Below are 18,692 nucleotides of genomic sequence, written 5' to 3' on the forward strand. Positions count from 1 at the left end.
GTAAAAATCGTGCTTTCCCCTCTCCCATAATGCCAATAGCGTAGCCAGCCTCTTATGCACTATTTGGCATTCCCCTACCTACGCTAGGACGTATTCAGCTAATGTAAATTCAAGTGAGCCCTCTGTTTTATGGGCATCACTGGATGAATTGACTTGTTGGATTATGCAAAGGCTGAGGTTATATACCGTGCGTGTATGTCTTTGTGCAGCTACATGATGTGTTTTGAAGGCAGGGGGAGAATAATGGAAGAAAAAAAAAATCCTATGAGGCTGAACGGCACATTGATTCTGTCATTTTTTTGCCGTGGCTCTTTCGTTTATGCATTTATTCTCCTGCTTGTGTTTGCAGTATTTTTAATGCACTCTCCGCACACGGTCTAGTCTTTCAGCCGTATGTATGTAGGACAGCAAAGGGTAAAATAAAAAGGATTAAAGAAGATTTTTAGTTTGAAGCGAGCCTTATTTTTTATTCATCTTTTTTTTTTGTCATCCTCTTTCCCTGGTCGTCTCAGTCAGGGCACGCCGCTTAAGAGAATGAAAGAAAGATCTCTGGGCGAGCAGTCATATTGTAGGCTAAATCTAATCAAAGGGAGAAGTGCTTTTAAATGTCTTTTGTTCCCCCGGGCGAAACGTTTGTTGGGCCTCCCTGCTCTCGCCAATGCGTCCTGCCCAAACTCCACCGCCACTAGATGCAATTAATATTGAGCGGCTACCCTGGCCTGCACTCCCCTCATATAATAACAGTGTTAGAACAAAGGTTAATGCTCTGAATCTAATCTCTGTCCTCGTCATTTTCAATGGAGTTGTGATGCAAGCGGAGGGAGGTAGAGATGTTGAGGGGGGCAGCAGGTTCTGGAGAGAGATTGGTAGTCAGCGGGGGGCTCGGACGGAAGCAAAATTAATTACTGGTCTCTATAAATTCGATGTCATGTCTCATTTTCTCTAATCCTCCTTCGCTGCCTTGCGGTGCTAACGGAGAAGCTTGGGAAGACTAATGAAAAGGCCTCTTAGATGCTAATGGCAAATTAGCCCTGGTGTCACTTTTGGATGCTGCGAAGTGGAGTGACTGTCTGCTCGGTGAGGAGGTGACCAGACGGCAGCTTGGACTGCCACAAGCACAAACACACAGAAACACCAGAGAAGGAAGAAGTGTTAAAACAAGACAGATAGCTTAAAATGTAGACACATTCTGCTGTTTCTTTGCCTCACATGATGCTCATCCCTCATTTTTCCCTCATGCTGTGCTGCTATAATTGTTCGTTTCTGACACGCGAGCCCAGATATAACTATTCTGAGACGGTTTGATTTCTCTTGGGGGGATTTAGTGGTTTGGATGGTGAATAATGAGCTGGATCTAGTTCCATCCCTCTCTTTGCTGCTGTTGTTAGACTGGACCCGAGTCAGGTTTAACAACTCACTAGGATTATTTTCTGATCAGGCCTCAGACGCAAACATACTGAGTCACAAACTTGCTTGGATAAAACGTTTCTTTTCTCTCTGATGGTGAGTCCAAACAGACATTGTGAAGAAGAAAAAAAAAAACACACTTATTGATGGAGCTTTGGATCCCAGAGACGGCGTCTGTTTTAGTTTTCAATCTGAAAAATGTTCCAAAACAATTTAGTCTCTCACAGAAAGATACAGTATGTCAGCAGTCGCATGCAGTTTATATCACAGTGGTGCTGAATTATTATCCTCCGCCGCAATGTGACTTTCTCAGCTCTGTAAATAACTGACTGGACGACAAATGCATTTAATTTCTGTCTGCTTGCAAAAGCCGTCCACAAATCCAAAACATGACACGAAAACAGACTCCGGCCAGTTGTGTTGTTATTTTACAACAGTGCCCCGACAAAGGGAATGCACAATCTGAAGTATTTATGGGTGTTCTGTTATTGAGCTCCAGACCGACTTGAGTAAGCAGCTCTCTCTCATTCTCCTTTTTCTTTCTCTTTACTTTTTTTCCCAACACGGCCCAAGAGAAATCCCAGTTCTCTACTTGTGTGCACTTCACTCCCACAGCAAACAGAAGAAAACTAAAATATTGAAGAGAAAAACAATAGTTGCTCCTGACGAGGCAACCAGCCAGAGTGTAACATGTGCATTTATGTAAAACTTATAATCCAATTAATAAGTACAAAACCCCAGTGATCACTCTATTATGGGAATACAAAGGAGAGAGGTGCCATGTTCAGAAAACTGCTCATGTGGAAAAAATGCAAATGGCGTGAAATGAGTGTGTCTGGTAATGTGTTTGTATAGAGCCCCATGCTGTGGCACTAGACTGTAGCTGATGACTCTTACCTCTCTCTCCCTCTACAGGCATACTTCCGACAGGGTGTTGCCCTTCAGTACCTTGGTCGCCATGCCGACGCACTGGCCGCCTTCGCCTCCGGGCTGGCCCAAGACCCCAAGAGCCTACAGCTACTGGTGGGCATGGTAGAAGCCGCCATGAAGTCGCCGTTACGAGGTAAGAAATGTCGTACGTTCGTACGTGTGTTGACAGAGCGTTCATGTTTCCTGTCTGTCTGCTTTGCCACCTCCGAGTTTTGTCTGTGAAATAATCCTCACACTCTGTCAGTCAATAAGCGTGTTGGGGTGACTTTACCTGCCAGTTTTTCCACCCGTTCGGCAGGCCATCTCTCCATCTGTCCGTCTTTCCGTCTTTGTGACTGACTGCTGGTGTCAAGTACTTACCTCCGGACTCTTGAGTCCTGACGCCTGCAGCTTCAGCATATCTTATTGTCAGACGGGCTGATCACACACACAGATAGCCCGTTATCTTAATGAGCATCCAACACTAATGCCATTGTCTGCGTCTGCCCCTGTGTAAGCCTTTCTCCTAAAGCTGAGTGGATTCATAAGTAGCTCATTCAAGCCCAAGACTGTTACTAAAATGGGTTCTTTCTGTTATTATCTGTTGTATCAGCCAACTGCAGTGACCTGATTGTCCATGAGTAATCAGCGTGGGGCCAGCCTAATGAGCCTCAAAACAAACCTGGCAGCAATTTTACCTTAGATGACCACTGCAGAGGATTTGATATTCTTCAGATCTGTATGCCAGCATAGACTGAGTCATCTTGCGGTCTCGCTTTGTCATCGACTCTTTTTCCTAAGTGTGCGGAAAACGGAGCCTGTGAATAAACGTGGCCTTGTGTGTTTTGTAATCCAAAATTTACTGAACTGTACAATGAGATCAGCAGCTCTGAAGGGCTTTGTTCGGTGAGGAATCAGTTTTTCTTTGATTGAATACAGTGCTCCTCTGAATATTCGTGTGCAAATGCAGAAGGAAAAAAAAATATTCCAAAAGAGAATAAAGAATGGAGAGCCCATCTGAGCGACATTGAGTGTATAAGCCTGTCGCTGGAGCCAAAACAAGAAAAGGGTTTGGGTGCGAGCCCAGACCTGAGCATCACGGACCAGAATGGATCCTCTCTGTAGGGGAAGACCAACATTTAGCCCGAGCCATTTAATCTCTTAATTGTTTACCTTATTTCCCACGGCGCCAGGCAACCAGCAGAGGACCTAATCCAAGGTGTGTTGAGGAGAGGTAGCTAGGTCAAAGGATTAAGAGCAATGATGATCCTCTCAGAGGGGCTCCTGGCACAGGGGGACGATAATCAATGTTACGCCAGCAAACAGGGAGGATAATCAGTGTTACGCAGCCAAAGTCCCCTGATAAGTGAAAGGTAGGCGAGCGTTCTTTCCTTCAAGGAGGAGCAGCGCCACGTTCTTGCCAGCCGTGTTTGTCAACCACGTACATTAGCATCCCAGAATTCAGCTTGTTGATACTTCACCCACCAATGTCATTGCAGTTGAGCAACGCCAAAGCTTTTAGAAATGTTTCTTTAACACCTTGAGCCACAAAAACGGCTTCTCAAGTCGCTATACGCCCATTTACATGAAGTCATTGTACACAGCTGGTTTTCCACCTTCTTATTTTGGGTTGTAACAACATTGTAATTACAGTTGTAATCCATTTTAATCTCTTATAGCAGTTCAGCAAACACTGCATTATTCCCCCCTGTGTATAAACTCAATGTTGCTGCCATGTTGCCAAGAAAGCGCTGATTGTATCTAGCTGTGATTGCAGTGTTCACTTATCTTACTCATTTGTCTTACCACACAGACTTCTCAGCACACTGTGATGTTTACAGTCCTCCCAAAAGCACCTTTATGTTTATTTTCTGCCACAGAGCGAAGAGATGCATCCGAAGACATCCATACCAAATGAGTAAATAAATAAATCAGGAGAGAGGAAGAGCAAATAATGAACCTCAGAGCACCATATCAAGGCATATGTCCTCAAGGAAACAGTGTAGTGAATTCATCAAAGCCTGCTTTGTTTCCGCAGTAAAGTTAATATTATATGTATAATGCCCCAATTCTTAGCGTGTCATATACAATTCAGCCCTCTCTCCTTGACACACACACACACTCCCACTCCTCCTTGCATAGATCAAGGTTTCATCTCATTATTCCAGAGTCAAGCAGCTGTTGTGCTCTCATGCGATTCATACTGTATTTCCCACAACAAAAGGCTCTCACACAGGTGGAAACTGGTGCATTCTCACCTCTCTCTTCTTACTGTATCTGTCTCTCCCCATCTGCTTCTTCCGATAAGCCCGGCAGCAGTTCCCCCCCAGAAAAAATCTGCATTGTCCATCTGTATCATTGGGAAATGAGCCTCTCCTAATTTTATGTATTGGACGCTGTGTTTCATAATGTATGTAATCACATGGGTAATATTTTTCCTATTCATCCCGCTCCAATTCTGTCTCTCACTCGGCTGCTCGGAGCCAGAGAGAGTAAAAAGCAAAGGGTCCATTAGCCGTTAATTGTCGGATTGTTTTTCACATATGCCAACTAAAAAGGGGCTTTTTCACTTGATGATCCCTCCAGATAAACCATAGAGAAGATGGTTTCACAGCGTGGCAGCTATTGATCCAGGCTGGATCACTTGCCGTTACAAACATTGTCCTCAAACTGGAGGATGTGGAGCCTGTGTTCATTACCATCTGTCCTGCTGAGGAGCCTTTGAGCAAAGTGCTTTTGATTCTTAAACACCACGAGTGCCAGAGGGGCTGCTATGTAACTCACCCTGACAGCTGATCTCCCTGGAGACGACGAGCAAGGGGAGAATTTTCCGACAAATCAATAATTTATCACATTATTACTAAAGGGGAGACACCACAGGTGAATAGGGTAAAACATTTTAACAAATGGATATCACCATGAAACTTCCCCGACCCCAGCTAATTATTTATATTAAGGCAATTATTTTTTGTATTACAATTTTTTTTTTTTTTATGTTTAAATATGCAAATGAGGCATTATCTTATTGAATATGTGCTAATTTGCATACCTTTCCAAAACAGAAATCTGGATAAATCCAGGTTCAAAATTCTTGTTTCATGTTGTTGACATGTTAGAGTCAAATGTTTTTAAAGAGGGAATTTTGGATATCTCTTTGTATCACTCCATAAATCAGAAAAGACTGCAAACAGCCATAAAAAAAATCAATTTTCGCCATGTTTTTTGGAATAAAATGTTCTATAAATCAGGCTATGAATGATATATGAACAAACCTCTCTTTGTAGAAACATTCAGAATATAGATGAGAATGAAACTGGAAAATTTGGTGGATGTAAGTGCTGCTGAAGTGGAGATTAAAAATAATTTTGAGAAAACAGCCTTTAAAGATATGTAATGTAAAATATCCATACATTTATCAACACTACAGATAAACAGGGTAAAAAATTTAACTAATAGATATCACCATGAAACTTCCCCTGTTGATTACTTACATTAAGACAATTATTTTTTGTATTACAAGTTTTCTGAAATTATATATTTAAATATGCAAATGAGACATTATCTAGTGCTAACTTTTGGTGAATTTAGGAGAAATCTGCAGACGCAAATAGACAAAGTGTTGTAAAATAAACACTTAAATGTGTCTTTAGGATATTTTCTTTCCACTAGTTTTAAAGAAGACGTGTTGTGGAAGCAAAATGGCCCAAAATCTAAAAATAGCCTGGCGTGTCTCGCCTTAGAAAATAAAAGGTTGCATTCTATAAGTTCTTATTGTCAACAAATCCAATGAAAAGACCAAAACCTACAATTAACTGAGCCTACTAACAAGAAAGCTTGTGTAGCCTAAGCCTGATATAGCTTACGCCATAAAGCTCCATAGTCCAAAACTATATAAAACACATCAGTGGGCCACAGTGTTGCACTGGGTGACATGTGCCTTCATTACAATCAAGGGAATTGTAGTTTATTTTGAGATGATTCAACATACACCATCCTACTGCCATAAATACTATACTAGTGCACCAAATCCATGGCGGAAAAAACAATCATAGCTCATCAACATCATAGTTTTAGGAAATGATCAAGCCCTATTTTTATAATGAAAGTATAAGTTTGTGACCCGTTTTTAAAAATGTACATCTTCAGTATGAACCAATGGACATAGACAGAGTGGAGTCAGAAAGATAGACACATTACTCAAATACAGGAGGGAGCATGAATGGTTTTTATTCACATGAGATGTCAGGCAGAATAACTCTTTGGTACATTGCAGATGTGTATTTCCGTCCATGAGTATACTGTCATTACAGTAAGGTGTGGTCCTGGTTGCAAACGTTCCCTTAAAAAGCCTTACTCACAGTACAAGACAAAAGAGGAGAAAGATAGGGGGTGAAATGACTTTCTGTTATGACTTCCTGTTAGCTGTGTGCATATCAATGAGGTAGAGGTTGTAAGTCTTGCTTCACATCTTGATACAAGCCTCAGTAAACACTTTAGCATTTGACTTTGTGTGTACGTGTGCCTGTATATGTGTGAAAACAACACGCGCCGATGTTGTCATAACTACCTGTTTATGAATGCGGCAGCAAAAAAGGATTCTTCTCCGCGTGTGATTTATGACTCAGCTCTCGGTGTCACTCTGAAGGCAATTACAAGCTATGAATGGATATTATATGCACACACCGACTCGGTAAGCACGACATTCTGCCAAGTGCTGGAACAGAGGCAGTGCTCTTGAAAGAGCATCATCAGTTATGCTTTTGAGTGCTTGTGTGGGGAAGAAGCATCTCATATTGTGTGCGCGCGTGTGTCTAGGTGAATTAGTGTCTGTGTGTTTCCAAGAACTATTGTGACCATTCACTTGTCGTGCCTAAATGTTTGTCTAAATAAATGAAAGATACAGTTTCTGAAAGCTTGTGCCTTATGCTGAAATGCAGACTACACAAAACAGCAGCCATACATAGCTACAGTTGTACAGGCACAGTAACACCATGCAGTCTTCTGTAAAGCGCTTTGACCTAATTAGTAGCAATCCTGCTCAAAATATTTGCAGATACAGAGCCATGAGAATTAAGCATCCCCCAGATACACTCCTATACATGAATGCAAATATACTCTGACACACACAAATGCATCAATAGACACACTTGGGCGTGCCCCCCTTCCTGTTGTTCGATGTTGGTGTCTGCCAGAGGGCTTTGTAATCTGGAGGGGCTGTGGATCCCGAATCCCGCGCGGCCCACCATTGATTTATGTCATTGTGTGCATTTTCAGCCTCTTCAAAGGTCACCTTGTGTGTCTCCTTTGCTCTGCATTCCTCTGCTGCCGCTACTGTTGTGCATTAGCTGCATTAGTTTCCCTGTCACTCTTTAAACTCTATCTCAGAGCCCACTCAGCCCTCTGTATTCTCCTCAAACAACCATATCAGCTGACACGGAGAGAAAGCAGAAATGTAATTTCGCTTTGTGGTTTTGTAAAGACAGTTGGCCACAATGCTCTAAACTGCTGTTGGAAATTGCCTGAGATTACCCCAGTCAGAGTGGAGGGAACAGAAAAACGGCTCATATGTTGATTTATTGTCAGATTGTCAGTGAATGCCATCACTCAGCCCGAGCTACAGGCTACTCTTATCCAGGCAGACAAAACACAACCACTACTGGAAAAAAGTACAATCTGAATTCAGACAGCAGTCATGTTTGTCAGGGTCGGTGAACACGCAACACAGTTACTGCAATCAACGTCACATACTGTATTGTTGTCAGTCACCACGTCAGCACAAGGTTATGTTTTGTAATGTTTTGGAGCCTGTTTCTAATCTCCTTCTTACCCATGTTCTTTCTGTACAGAGTCTCTCGAGCCCACCTATCAGCAGCTGCAAAAGATGAAGCTGGACAAAAGTCCCTTTGTGGTGGTGTCTGTGATTGGCCAGGAGCTGCTGACAGCGAGCCACCACACGGCCTCTGTTGTGGTGCTGGAAGCCGCTTTGAAGATCGGCACGTGCAGCCTCAAGCTCCGCGGCTCCGTCTTCTCGGCCCTCAGCAGCGCCCACTGGTCCCTGGGCAACACCGAGAAGAGCACTGGCTACATGCAGCAGGACCTGGAGGTGGCCAAGACCTTAGGTAAGAGGCCTGAGCTGGGAAAGAAGGAATAATAAAGTAGATTAGGGCTTCAGATAATGATTAGGGTTAGGATTATTCTGTTGATTAATCGTTTAGTCTTTGAAATGTCAGAACACAAGTGCAGAACACAATGTCCCCGAGCCTCAAATCTTGAAGATGCTTGTTTTGTCCAAAAATCTAAATATATTCAATTTATAATTATATAAACGGAGCGTCTATTTGCACCCATGTGAGAATAGTCACATGGCAGCTGAATGGCTTTCTGCCAGAGTCGTAGTAGTAGTAGTAGTAGTAGTAGTAGTAGTAGTATAAAGAGCAACAAAGTTAGTGCAGGTAGTAGGTTCAGATGGACTAATGGGTCAAATTCAGGACTTTCACACAGGAGGCCTGAGTTTAATGAGATGCCTTGTTTTACACTAAGTTGACTTATTATTTTCTGTCTTTATTAATTTCAGTTTTCAGTCGCAGTTTGATTAAGTTTAGGCAACAAAACTACTTGGTTGGGTTCAGGTAAAATATACATACACTACATATATACATACAGTATCTAATGTGTGCCCGGGTCGGGTGCAAATAGCATTGTTTGCTACAAACACCAGGGTGCTTGTTTTGCCATGCTACATAAACCCGGGTGTAAATAGCCACATTGACTATTCCACCCCGGGTGCAAATAATATTGTTGGCTACTTACATCTGGGTGCTAATAGCATCTGCCTTATATAATACAGAGAAAAATAGCAAATCCTTACTTGCCAATGTTTGGCAATAAATGACTTAAACAACCAATAAATTATCAAAACGGTTGGCGATTCATTTTAGCCAGTGATCAATACGTATACACATATTTTCTGCCACCCATTTTTGACTCTGATGACAATGTCAGTCTGTCAGTCGGTTCACCACTTTGGTCCAGACAGAATTATCTGAACAACTATTGGATGGATTGCCATGCAATTTTGTACAGACATTGCTATTCCCCAGAGGATGAACCCTACTGTCTTTGGTGATTCCTGACTTTTCACCTAGTGCCATCATGATTTGTCCAATACTTTGACTTCTGACCTGCAAACTAATGACATTCCCATCAGCCTCAGCTGTACTTTTTACTTTTGGTTTTGAGCATTGTAAGCATTATACAGTACCTGCTAAACATCAGCATGTAAGCACTTAGCTCAAAGCACCACTGTGCCTAAGTATAGCCTCACAGAGATAAGAAAAAACAAGATTTGTTTACCTTTCATCTCTTTGTATTTTTCCCCATTTGAGCATCTTGCACAAAAATTTAAGGTATTTAAAATATGCAAGAAATTGACCCATTTCTTTGTCAAAAACAGATGTTACTAACTATACGGAAAGTATGGATGCACTGTGTGGGCGTTAATATAGGAGGAGGAGAGAAGGTTTGAGAGAAAGACAGTTAAGGAAAGAAAAAAAACTTGAGGTAATGTAGGAGAAAAAATGAAAGGAGTAGAGTAGCACAGACTGGCTCCACTCGTCTCACCCCCACACAGTTTGACACATGACTGGGCAGAGCAGCTGGAGATAAGGAGCTGTGGTTCTCAGGTGGTGCACAGAGACTCGCGCTTTACTTTGGCCCTGTCTGTGGGGCCTCTCTGTCAGGCAGAAATAATAAGGCTTTCCCCTCTCACCCTCTGGAGCATTGAGATCAACACTACCAGCTGTCAGGGAAGCCGCTCTACTGTGGAGAACTTTTAACGGCCACTTTCCCTTTTAAGGGCGCAGTGGCATGTCAGTGGCATAGATGTGGTTCATCACATCGCTGTTCAACAGTGGCGGTGGGATGATGGGGAAATAAAACACCAGTTGCTTTGTAATCACGTAGGCTGTACTGTAAATATGCTTTGTTGACTCTTTCATTCCTCTTCAGGTGACCAAACGGGGGAATGCCGTGCTCATGGGAACCTGGGCTCGGCATTCTTCTCCAAGGGAAACTACCGCGAAGCGCTGACCAACCATCGCAACCAGCTGGTTCTGGCCATGAAGCTGAAGGACAGAGAGGTAAGAAGCACACACAGTTACAGCAGTCTTTAAAAGGGTGGAGCAGGCGAACTGTCACTGCAGAGGACAATGAATTGAGGTTAAAAAGTTATTTTTTATTCCGAGCCTCTTATCATGTCGTAGGTATGGGATTGTGCTGTGCCCAGCATTCCTCTGTTCTGGCTGTTTAGAGGGTATCTCAAGGAGGAGTCTGAAGGACACAGAGATGCTGCTGCTCTTTGTCTATTTAAAAACATGGGTGTCAAGTTGGTGCGGAGAACGGATGAAGGTGATGGGGGGAGGAGAGATAGAGTGCGAGGCAGTTGAAGGAAAGGCCAACAGGGTAGCCTCAGCAGCTGGTTCACCTTATTATCAATGCAGACCATTTATGCAGATATTATGCAGATGTTTATCTGATCCATGTAGCAGTAAGTCTAGGGCTTTGTAACGTACGCCTGTTTTGGAATGCAATTTACACAGATTAAGTTGTTTGAATATGGGGCAAAGAGAGAGAAAAGACGAGTGGGAGGGGAAAGAAGAAAATGAAGGAGAGGGAGGGAAATTAGTTAGACAGACTGATCCACTTTTCTGTTCCGTTTGGTGCCCTCTTTATTTCCTCACTCTGTCTCCTGCTTCTCTCTCTCTCTGCCCGACCTCTGTGGTCATTGTTGGGGTGGGAGACAGGTGCTTGTTCCAACACAATTCCCGTCACACGAGGAGAAGAATGGCCTCCGTTTCCCCTTCATTCCTTATCCTCCCCACCAGGCCTGCTTGTTTGTGTTCCCTGATATCAGGAGACATTTAAACAGTCCAGTCAAAGGCAGCACAATGCGCCAGGATGAAACTTACGGTTGAAGAATGAGGCCGGAGGTCCCCTTGACACCTCTCTCTCCCACAGTTTGAGGATATGTGCAGAGCAGACGTATGATTATGAGTTTACAGACAGCAGTGCCAAAAAACCTCTGTCATGTAATGAGGTTAGAGAGAGAGCGATGGGGTTGAGTCATAGAGGACACACGCAAGGTCCTCAGTGTGTGCTGTGAGGGTTTGACTGCTCGGCACATGGTTGGCTGTAGCAGCAACCGGCCGGCCAAATTTCTGATTAAATGTTTTAACTTGTATGTGTGCGAGTGTGTATGTGGCCACTACCATATCCAGTGTACAGACTAGTATGAGTGTGCTCCTAATGGTGTTTAAAGACCTAGCAGTACGGTATCAGTATATCAGTATCAAGCTGCTGTAATCCACAGTGCTCCACACTCTCAGCCACTGAGGCCCATGCTGCTCACATGTTGCTTCTTAGAGGAAAACAATACCCAAACTGCAACCCCATGCTTACACACTCATGAGTGCCAGAGGGTCCCGGGACCCAGTGGAGGTCATTGAACACCTTTGATAGTTGCATCATATAGAAAACGTCCTGATTGGCCCTGCACGCCCCCCCCCCCCCCCCCCTTACTCCTCTTGTTCCTCTGAAGGCCCCCTAATCAGAGTCATATGTGTGTCACACCACCTGGTCTCCCTCAGAACACACTGGAGCCTGGCGGATAGCTCATTACGGCCGGCCCGATGTTTTTGTTTCTGATGTGGACGTTTTATCTGGCCTTTCTGAAGCTGAGGTCACTTCCTAGAGGCCGGGGACAGGATGTTGATTCTGACTGGATTTCCAGTGTGCGGCCTACTAGTCTAGGAGAAGTGGAGAACAGAGAGAGACTTAGACTGAAGAAGTGGCATCGATTCCAATCCTCAGTGATAAAGAAATGTGTGCCATATGTGAATTGTAATAAGTTTAATGAGAGTGCATTGAGAATGTCCTGGAGACTTTAATGAAATCATATCCATAGTGAAATGTTTGATGTGATAAAAGGACCTGGTGGACCATGTGGCTTTGATATGACGTGGGATGTGGGTTTTTGATTCTGTTGAGCTTCAGGTTTTGATCGTGTGGGAAAAAAAGCTTGGAAGATGATAACAGATGCATTTAAATGAACTCTATGAACTTGTTACAGTTTGTGTGTGGGTGTGTGTGTCTAACCAGCCCAATAGTCAGCTCTTGTTTTTTATGTTCGCTGATAGATTGTTTTTGTTGTTTTGGCCATCATTCCCATCGATTACAATGAGATTGTACTCATCTGGGCATGTGGGGATATCACTGGCTGAGAAAGTAAAGGTGAATGCTAAAATTACCCAAACTGTCAGTTGTAAACATCCGACATTACCAACATGTCTGGTGCACTCACCTTCACTTTTACCTCCAATTAAAATGGTTTAGACCAGGGGTTTTCAAAGTCTGAGACTGTGGGCCTCCCCTCAGACTAAAAGGTAGGACTGGCCCCTCTTACGCCGGGTTCACACTGGATTTTCGGAGAAGCGCTGCCCACGTTCTTTCGACACCCATGTAAACCAATTGGGCTGTTTCCACAGGACGCACCGTGCAACAAAGCTCCGCGGCTGGCTCGCAATGTCCAATGATAGTTTCAGCGCCTGGTCTATTTTCTCTGTCAGTCGATTAGCAAACTAATTGGTTGTTTTGGTCTCAGTCGACTAAGATTTCTTTTGTAGATGAGTCGTTTCTTATGCTTTTTTGTTTATTTCCAAGTAATTTATGAGCACATCTCTGGTAAACACAAGATTTAAAGTGGTGCTTTTGTGTGATTCTTTGTGGATTCACAGATCTGTTGATTAAATCAACTAATAGATTAGTCGAAAAAATCGTAAGAGTGTTAGTTGATTAAGAATTTCTTTGGTCGAGGACAGCCCTAGAAAAAGGCGCCCTCTCTCCCCCCCTTTGTTTACTTACTTCATTTCGTTCAATTCCTGGATGCCTATGGGATCATGATTATGTTATTTGATCCCATAGACACTCAACAACTGAGCCAAAATATTCTAATATTGCTGTTTGACTTAACTTCAGACTAAGTTCAAACACATGAAAAAGGTCTGTCCTACGGCATTTATTAGTTTCTGACTCCGGGGAAGTGGGAAAAACAGTAAACTACAATATCTCTGAACTATCTCTTTAAACAAATCAAACACATTCAGCCTATTCTACATGATTTTCTTTTGATAACTATTATAATATTTTTTCGCCTGAAACTGTTTGGATTCCCCTTGGGAGGCCTGCCTCCCCCTTTGAAAACCTCTGGTTTGGATAATCTGACTAAGCTGTTGGCTTGTTTACAACCTGTTTGATCATTTTACCGCCAGAGTTATTTTTTCATGGTGGACTTTGTTGTAGCATTGTTTCCAGATCTCAGTAATGTTATCATAGCTATGATGATGGACTAAACTCAGAAAATAAGACACAGTTGTAATAAACTGGAATTATCATTTATTTTTTTATTATCATTATCACCTAATCCCTTAAAGGTGGCAATATGATAAACTGTTTGTCACTAGGCAACATTTACCTTCTGCGTATGTCTGCTAATACTTCTACTGATACCACCACTACTGCTAAGTAGTACTGTAACTCAAAGTTTACCACAACACTTCAGCTACTGGTCTCTACTACCGGGTGCCTGTGTGTAATGAAGGAGCAGAGAGAGACAAAAAACAGAGACTCCAGATGAGTGTTCTCTATAAATCAGGAGGCAGTACAGTACCTGGGTCCTGTTCTATCAGTAATGGAGCCATGCATCGGATCTCTTTTCTTCTTTTAGGGAAGAAAATCTCTGTTGTTGCTCTTAACCGCACAACGCAGCAAAGAAAAGTTAGTTCTAGTGTTGTCCACTTGCCTGTAGCTGACCAGCAGACACTAATAAATCCCCCTGATCCTGACCAGGATAATCATCTGTAAAGACGGAGAGCTGAGAGAAAAAAAAAAAAGAAAACAGAAATGAAGGTCGAGCTGGGGAAAGGCTCAAAGAGTGAGTGCTCTGTCATCCGCGACTGGGACTGGAAGCTGCGGTCCAAACCTGTGAGGTCATAGGCTAGCGTGAAGTTAGTGTTTTTCTTTTAGCTCGCTGCCTTTTGGAAATATCCTTAGCAGATTTTCAGCTGTCATATATACTGCAGATAGAACATAAACACACTCCCAAGTCTTTTCTAGCTGCGTGCGTCTTTTCCAACTTTTTGTTTTTGTCCCAGTTTCCACACCTGGCTTTATCCAAAAGGCCTGCCAGTAACCATCTTTAACAAAGGCCTTCTCTGTCATTGTGAAACAAAGCTGTTAAACTAGGTCTTTCCTCTCCCAACTCCCTTTCCCGTCCCCTCTGTTTGCCTGTGACGTTTTCATCTTAAATAGTAGGTTTAACCAGAAGGAGGTAACCCCTAATTTTGGGGTGTGAGTATTTAGGAGAAACTGAGGCGGGCTGGCAGTGGCGCACTCTGTAATTATGTCTTGTGTGATGTTAAAAAGAGGCTCCGCTGCCGACTCCCCCAACCCCAAGTTGAAATGGAAATCACGATGAGGGAAAAGGAAAAAGGATACAAACAATGTTTTTCTTTTTCCATAGGCTCCACAGTTCTACTCTGTCTCCTACCGCCATTCTCTTCTTTCTCTTTGTTTATCTATACTCTCTCTCCCTCCCGCTCCATCTGCCCAAAGGAATTTACTCAAACTTTGCCCCTCACTCTGAAAGTGACACGGACTATTTCATCACGGCTGTTTATCTTGCTGCTAGTTTGGGGCTGTATGGATTCTGCCGGACCCCGGCTGATATAATGAGGCGGACGGCTGAGAGATGAGCCTCTAAATAAGGGGTGAGGAAGAGGGCCAAGTGTGGGTGTTCCTCTTGTCAGGGTCAGGGTTTGTCAGTGTTTGTCAGCACTCTCGCAGAGGAGGGGATCATTAAGGAGTCATTAGGGTATGGACGTGTGCCTCCGACGCCTTCCTTGGGGCCCCACGCTAATAGAGGATGGCAGAGGGGGGAACTTGGCACCCCTGTCTCCTTTCTTTAGCCTCCACTGCTTTGCTGATTAAGAAGGAGGATTTGGGGATGATTAGAGGGGCTAATTTGGCTGCAATGCTGGGTAGGGTAGGGGGGGGGGACGGTGTCCGACTAAATAAAAAGCAACACTTCTCACTTCACAGGGCAAAGGTAGTCTGAGGGTGCACTCAGCTGTTGATATTAGCTTTCTAGTAGAACCACATATATAGAGGTACCTGCTTCTTCACCTCCTGGTGTGCTCCACGGAGGCATAGAGCTGGCCGCGGTGGTGCAGCGGCTCTAACAGCATGTCCAGCCCGCTGTGCCTTAATGACACACAGGCTCTCCTCGGCCCAGTGGTTCAGAACTGCTCTACAGCAGCTCGCTTAGCCATGAATCGTGAGAGATGGACGGCAGGCATCGGCCAATGGGCCGTGACCAGAACTGGAAAACAAGGATGTGTGTGTGTGTTAATGGGAGCACACATCTGTGTTCCCGTATTTCCAATGTCCTGTTCATGTGCATGTTTGTCTCGAAACGTTTCCGTGTGTTTGCGAAGAAATATCGAGCACATTTCACAGAGGAATGTTGGATAGTAAAATGTGTGTAAAACTCGAGATGGTTTTCCACTGTAAAGGTTTGCTTGAACTGCCCTTGAGATGTATTGCTCTTGATTTGATTGTTGCAGCACATGTGCATCAGTTCAGAAAAAAATCAGCAGATATGTGTGTGTGCATATGAGTGAGAGAAAGCATGTGTAAACGTGTGTGAATGTCTAACTGTGGCTATGATTTGTGCTTTTACAGGCTGCAGTGTAATGGTGTATGTACTGACTTACCCGCAACATACCGTTGACCCCGAACATGGAGCTCTGTGTGTACACGCGCAGCAAAATCAAGGTTCATAAACATGTATTTCCTCCGTGTGTGTGTATGCACATGTATGTGCGCCGTGCATTTGCTGCATTCGAGGTGACGCAGCTTTGTGGCTCCCCTAGTGGAGCATTTGGAAGGCTGTCAGAGAGATGAATGACTGCCGTTACATCGACTACTGCTCTCTGCCTCTCCGCTACCTCCTCCCTCCTTCCTCATCGCCCTATGCTCCATTTCTCCTTCCCTCCGCCCTTCCACATCACCTCCGCTTCCTTTCTTTACTTCTCTTCCGTCTCACCGCACCTCCTTTTCCCCCTCTCTTCATCTAATTCTTTTCCTTTCACTTTATTTGTCTTATCCTTTCTCCATTTTACAGAATCACAGTCACCATATTGTGTGTGAGAGTGGCCTTTAGAAAGAGCAGACACAATCCGCTGTTAAAGGATTTCTCTGCCGTCGGGGGCTTGGGTTTTTAAATTGGCTCCGCAAAGCTGAATGCTGTATGGACTCCTACATTTACTGATCAAAGCGTCAATACACAAGCATCACTAGCCCCGCCGCTAATGCTACTCTAGCAAGACCTTAATCCAAACACCGCAGTGTCTCGTGTAGATTGAACCGCTCACAGTTGGGAAGTTGAGTAATTTGTCTTGAATATTACACCTTGTCTATCTTTTTTCTCCCAAGCTGCTCCAATCAAGGGCAATACAGAGGGACGGATTAGATAACAAATAAACAGTGACATGGTCACAGGAGACTCCATCGCTCTCTGATACGCTGCTGTGGTGCACTGTATGATTATAGATGACATAGATAGTGCTCATCAGAGGGAGGAGGGAGTCCAACAGGCTCCTTGGGGCTTCCTACTGCACCACAGGACACCGAGTACGCCGTAGAGACTTTAATCATTAGGAAAATCAAAAATCCGATCATTAATCTTGGCAGACGGGGTTTGATGTCATGCGGCGAGAGGGATGAAGACGGAATGTGCCAACTCATCTTCCCTAGATAATGGCTGACGATAAGGGACGGAGCCTGATCAAAGGCGTCAGCCAGCTGAACGTTAGCTCGCATGGCTTAAATTGAAATGAATTGTCAGTGTAGCCAACTGAAACACTCCCACCTCCACTTCTTCCCAGGCTTATGAGCAGTCCCATGATAGTTCTCACTTTCAGGAGAGCCGGCGAGTAGCCTGAAGAGGCAGGCTAATGTGTTGGCTTTCAACCTGCGTGATTAATTCATTATCTGATCTCATCGGTGTAATCCTCGCTGTATTTCAGAGTCGGTGAGTCATTTTCATGTCAGTCCTGACCCCTGCCATCACAGCAATCTAGCTGTTATTCACAGGTGACCAAAAATGCATCAGAGTCCAGACTCGGGGCAGACCTCCCGGCTAAACCCGGCACTCCCTTTTCCTCCCCCTCCTCTCCTCCTCCGGCCTCAGTCCAGCCCAGCCCTCATCCAAGCTGGCCAGAGAGCCATTTAAAGCTCTGGAACTGCATCCCTTTCTCCAACCCGATCGATAGTGGAGCTGTCAGCAAGACGAATGGAGGCTTTAGGAAGTCCATTTTAATGAAGGAGAAGGAGCAAGGGAAAGAGAGGTACTTGGAAAAAGGGGGGGTGGAAGGAGAAAGGGAGAGCCACCGAAGGTAGTTATGAAGGGAAGGAAGGAAAAGGGAGAGAGAAAAGGAATGTGTATGTGTTTATTGAACGTGTGTGTAGAATTATGTGTGTAATACTGTCTCCAGTGACAGGGGGAGGGGAGGGCTGGACTGGGTTGATTTAGCTACAGTAAGACCTATTTCTAGCTCAGCCGTGTGAAATGGCTCCTTAGCTACAGTAACTTGTAAAGCACACCCCAACACAGAAACCTATATTAGTGGACTGAGGGGATTTCATCTGGCCGGCACACCAACACCACATCAAGTCCTCTGGCTCATGAATCATGTCAGCAGCTCTGTGGTAAAAAGATATTGTTGTGACAAGGGAGAGCTACAAATCCAAGGCTACTCCCTCCACAACTGCCCTCAGTCGACACACTGGCTCACTTCAAAAGCTTTGTGTACATTTGCATTTGGAAGCAGAGGATGTCCTTTGGAGCAGTTGTTTAACTTGGGATTCTGTTGATGTTGTACTTTTGTTTGTTTTCAGCCTGTTTAATAGGCATTCTGAGCTGATACCCTTTACCTTACATCAATATGCAGAAAAGGGCTGCATGCTAATTGATGATTAGGAGTTGAGGTCAGAGGTCAGGCACAGCCAGTGATGTAGAGCAACAATCTCCTCTGGGCAATGGCCCAGCCCAACCCAACCCTGTTTTCACTCATTGGAGCAATTACTAGCCCTGATTAGTCAGTGCGACTGTGGGAATGATTGTCGATTTATGCATATGGCCAAATGGTAAATGGTAAATGGACTTGGACTTATATAGCGCTTTTCTAGTCTTCCGACCACTCAAAGCGCTTTACACTACATGTCAGTATTCACCCATTCACACACACATTCATACACTGATG

The 18,692-nt window shown here is 44.1% G+C and overlaps 1 protein-coding gene and 1 long non-coding RNA gene across 4 annotated transcripts in view; one reads left to right on the plus strand and one right to left on the minus strand.

The window, feature by feature from the left end:
- The window catches only part of LOC141769367 (tetratricopeptide repeat protein 28-like), a 176,040-nt gene that overhangs the window by 103,365 nt on the left and 53,983 nt on the right, over window positions 1-18,692 (plus strand). For all 3 annotated transcript variants that reach the window (XM_074638348.1, XM_074638349.1, XM_074638350.1), the window contains 3 exons: window positions 2,323-2,470; window positions 8,163-8,435; window positions 10,324-10,454. In XM_074638348.1, coding sequence (XP_074494449.1) covers window positions 2,323-2,470; window positions 8,163-8,435; window positions 10,324-10,454 — 552 coding nt within the window. The remainder of the gene's footprint in view (window positions 1-2,322; window positions 2,471-8,162; window positions 8,436-10,323; window positions 10,455-18,692) is intronic.
- On the minus strand, window positions 8,297-14,568 carry LOC141769368 (uncharacterized). The gene is made up of 3 exons (XR_012594288.1): window positions 14,039-14,568; window positions 11,055-11,217; window positions 8,297-8,449 (listed from the first exon to the last, which is right to left on the minus strand). It is a non-coding gene; the product is annotated as an uncharacterized LOC141769368 (long non-coding RNA).

This window comes from Sebastes fasciatus, chromosome 6 (assembly GCF_043250625.1).
Source record: "Sebastes fasciatus isolate fSebFas1 chromosome 6, fSebFas1.pri, whole genome shotgun sequence".
NCBI classification, from domain to species: Eukaryota; Metazoa; Chordata; class Actinopteri; order Perciformes; family Sebastidae; genus Sebastes; species Sebastes fasciatus.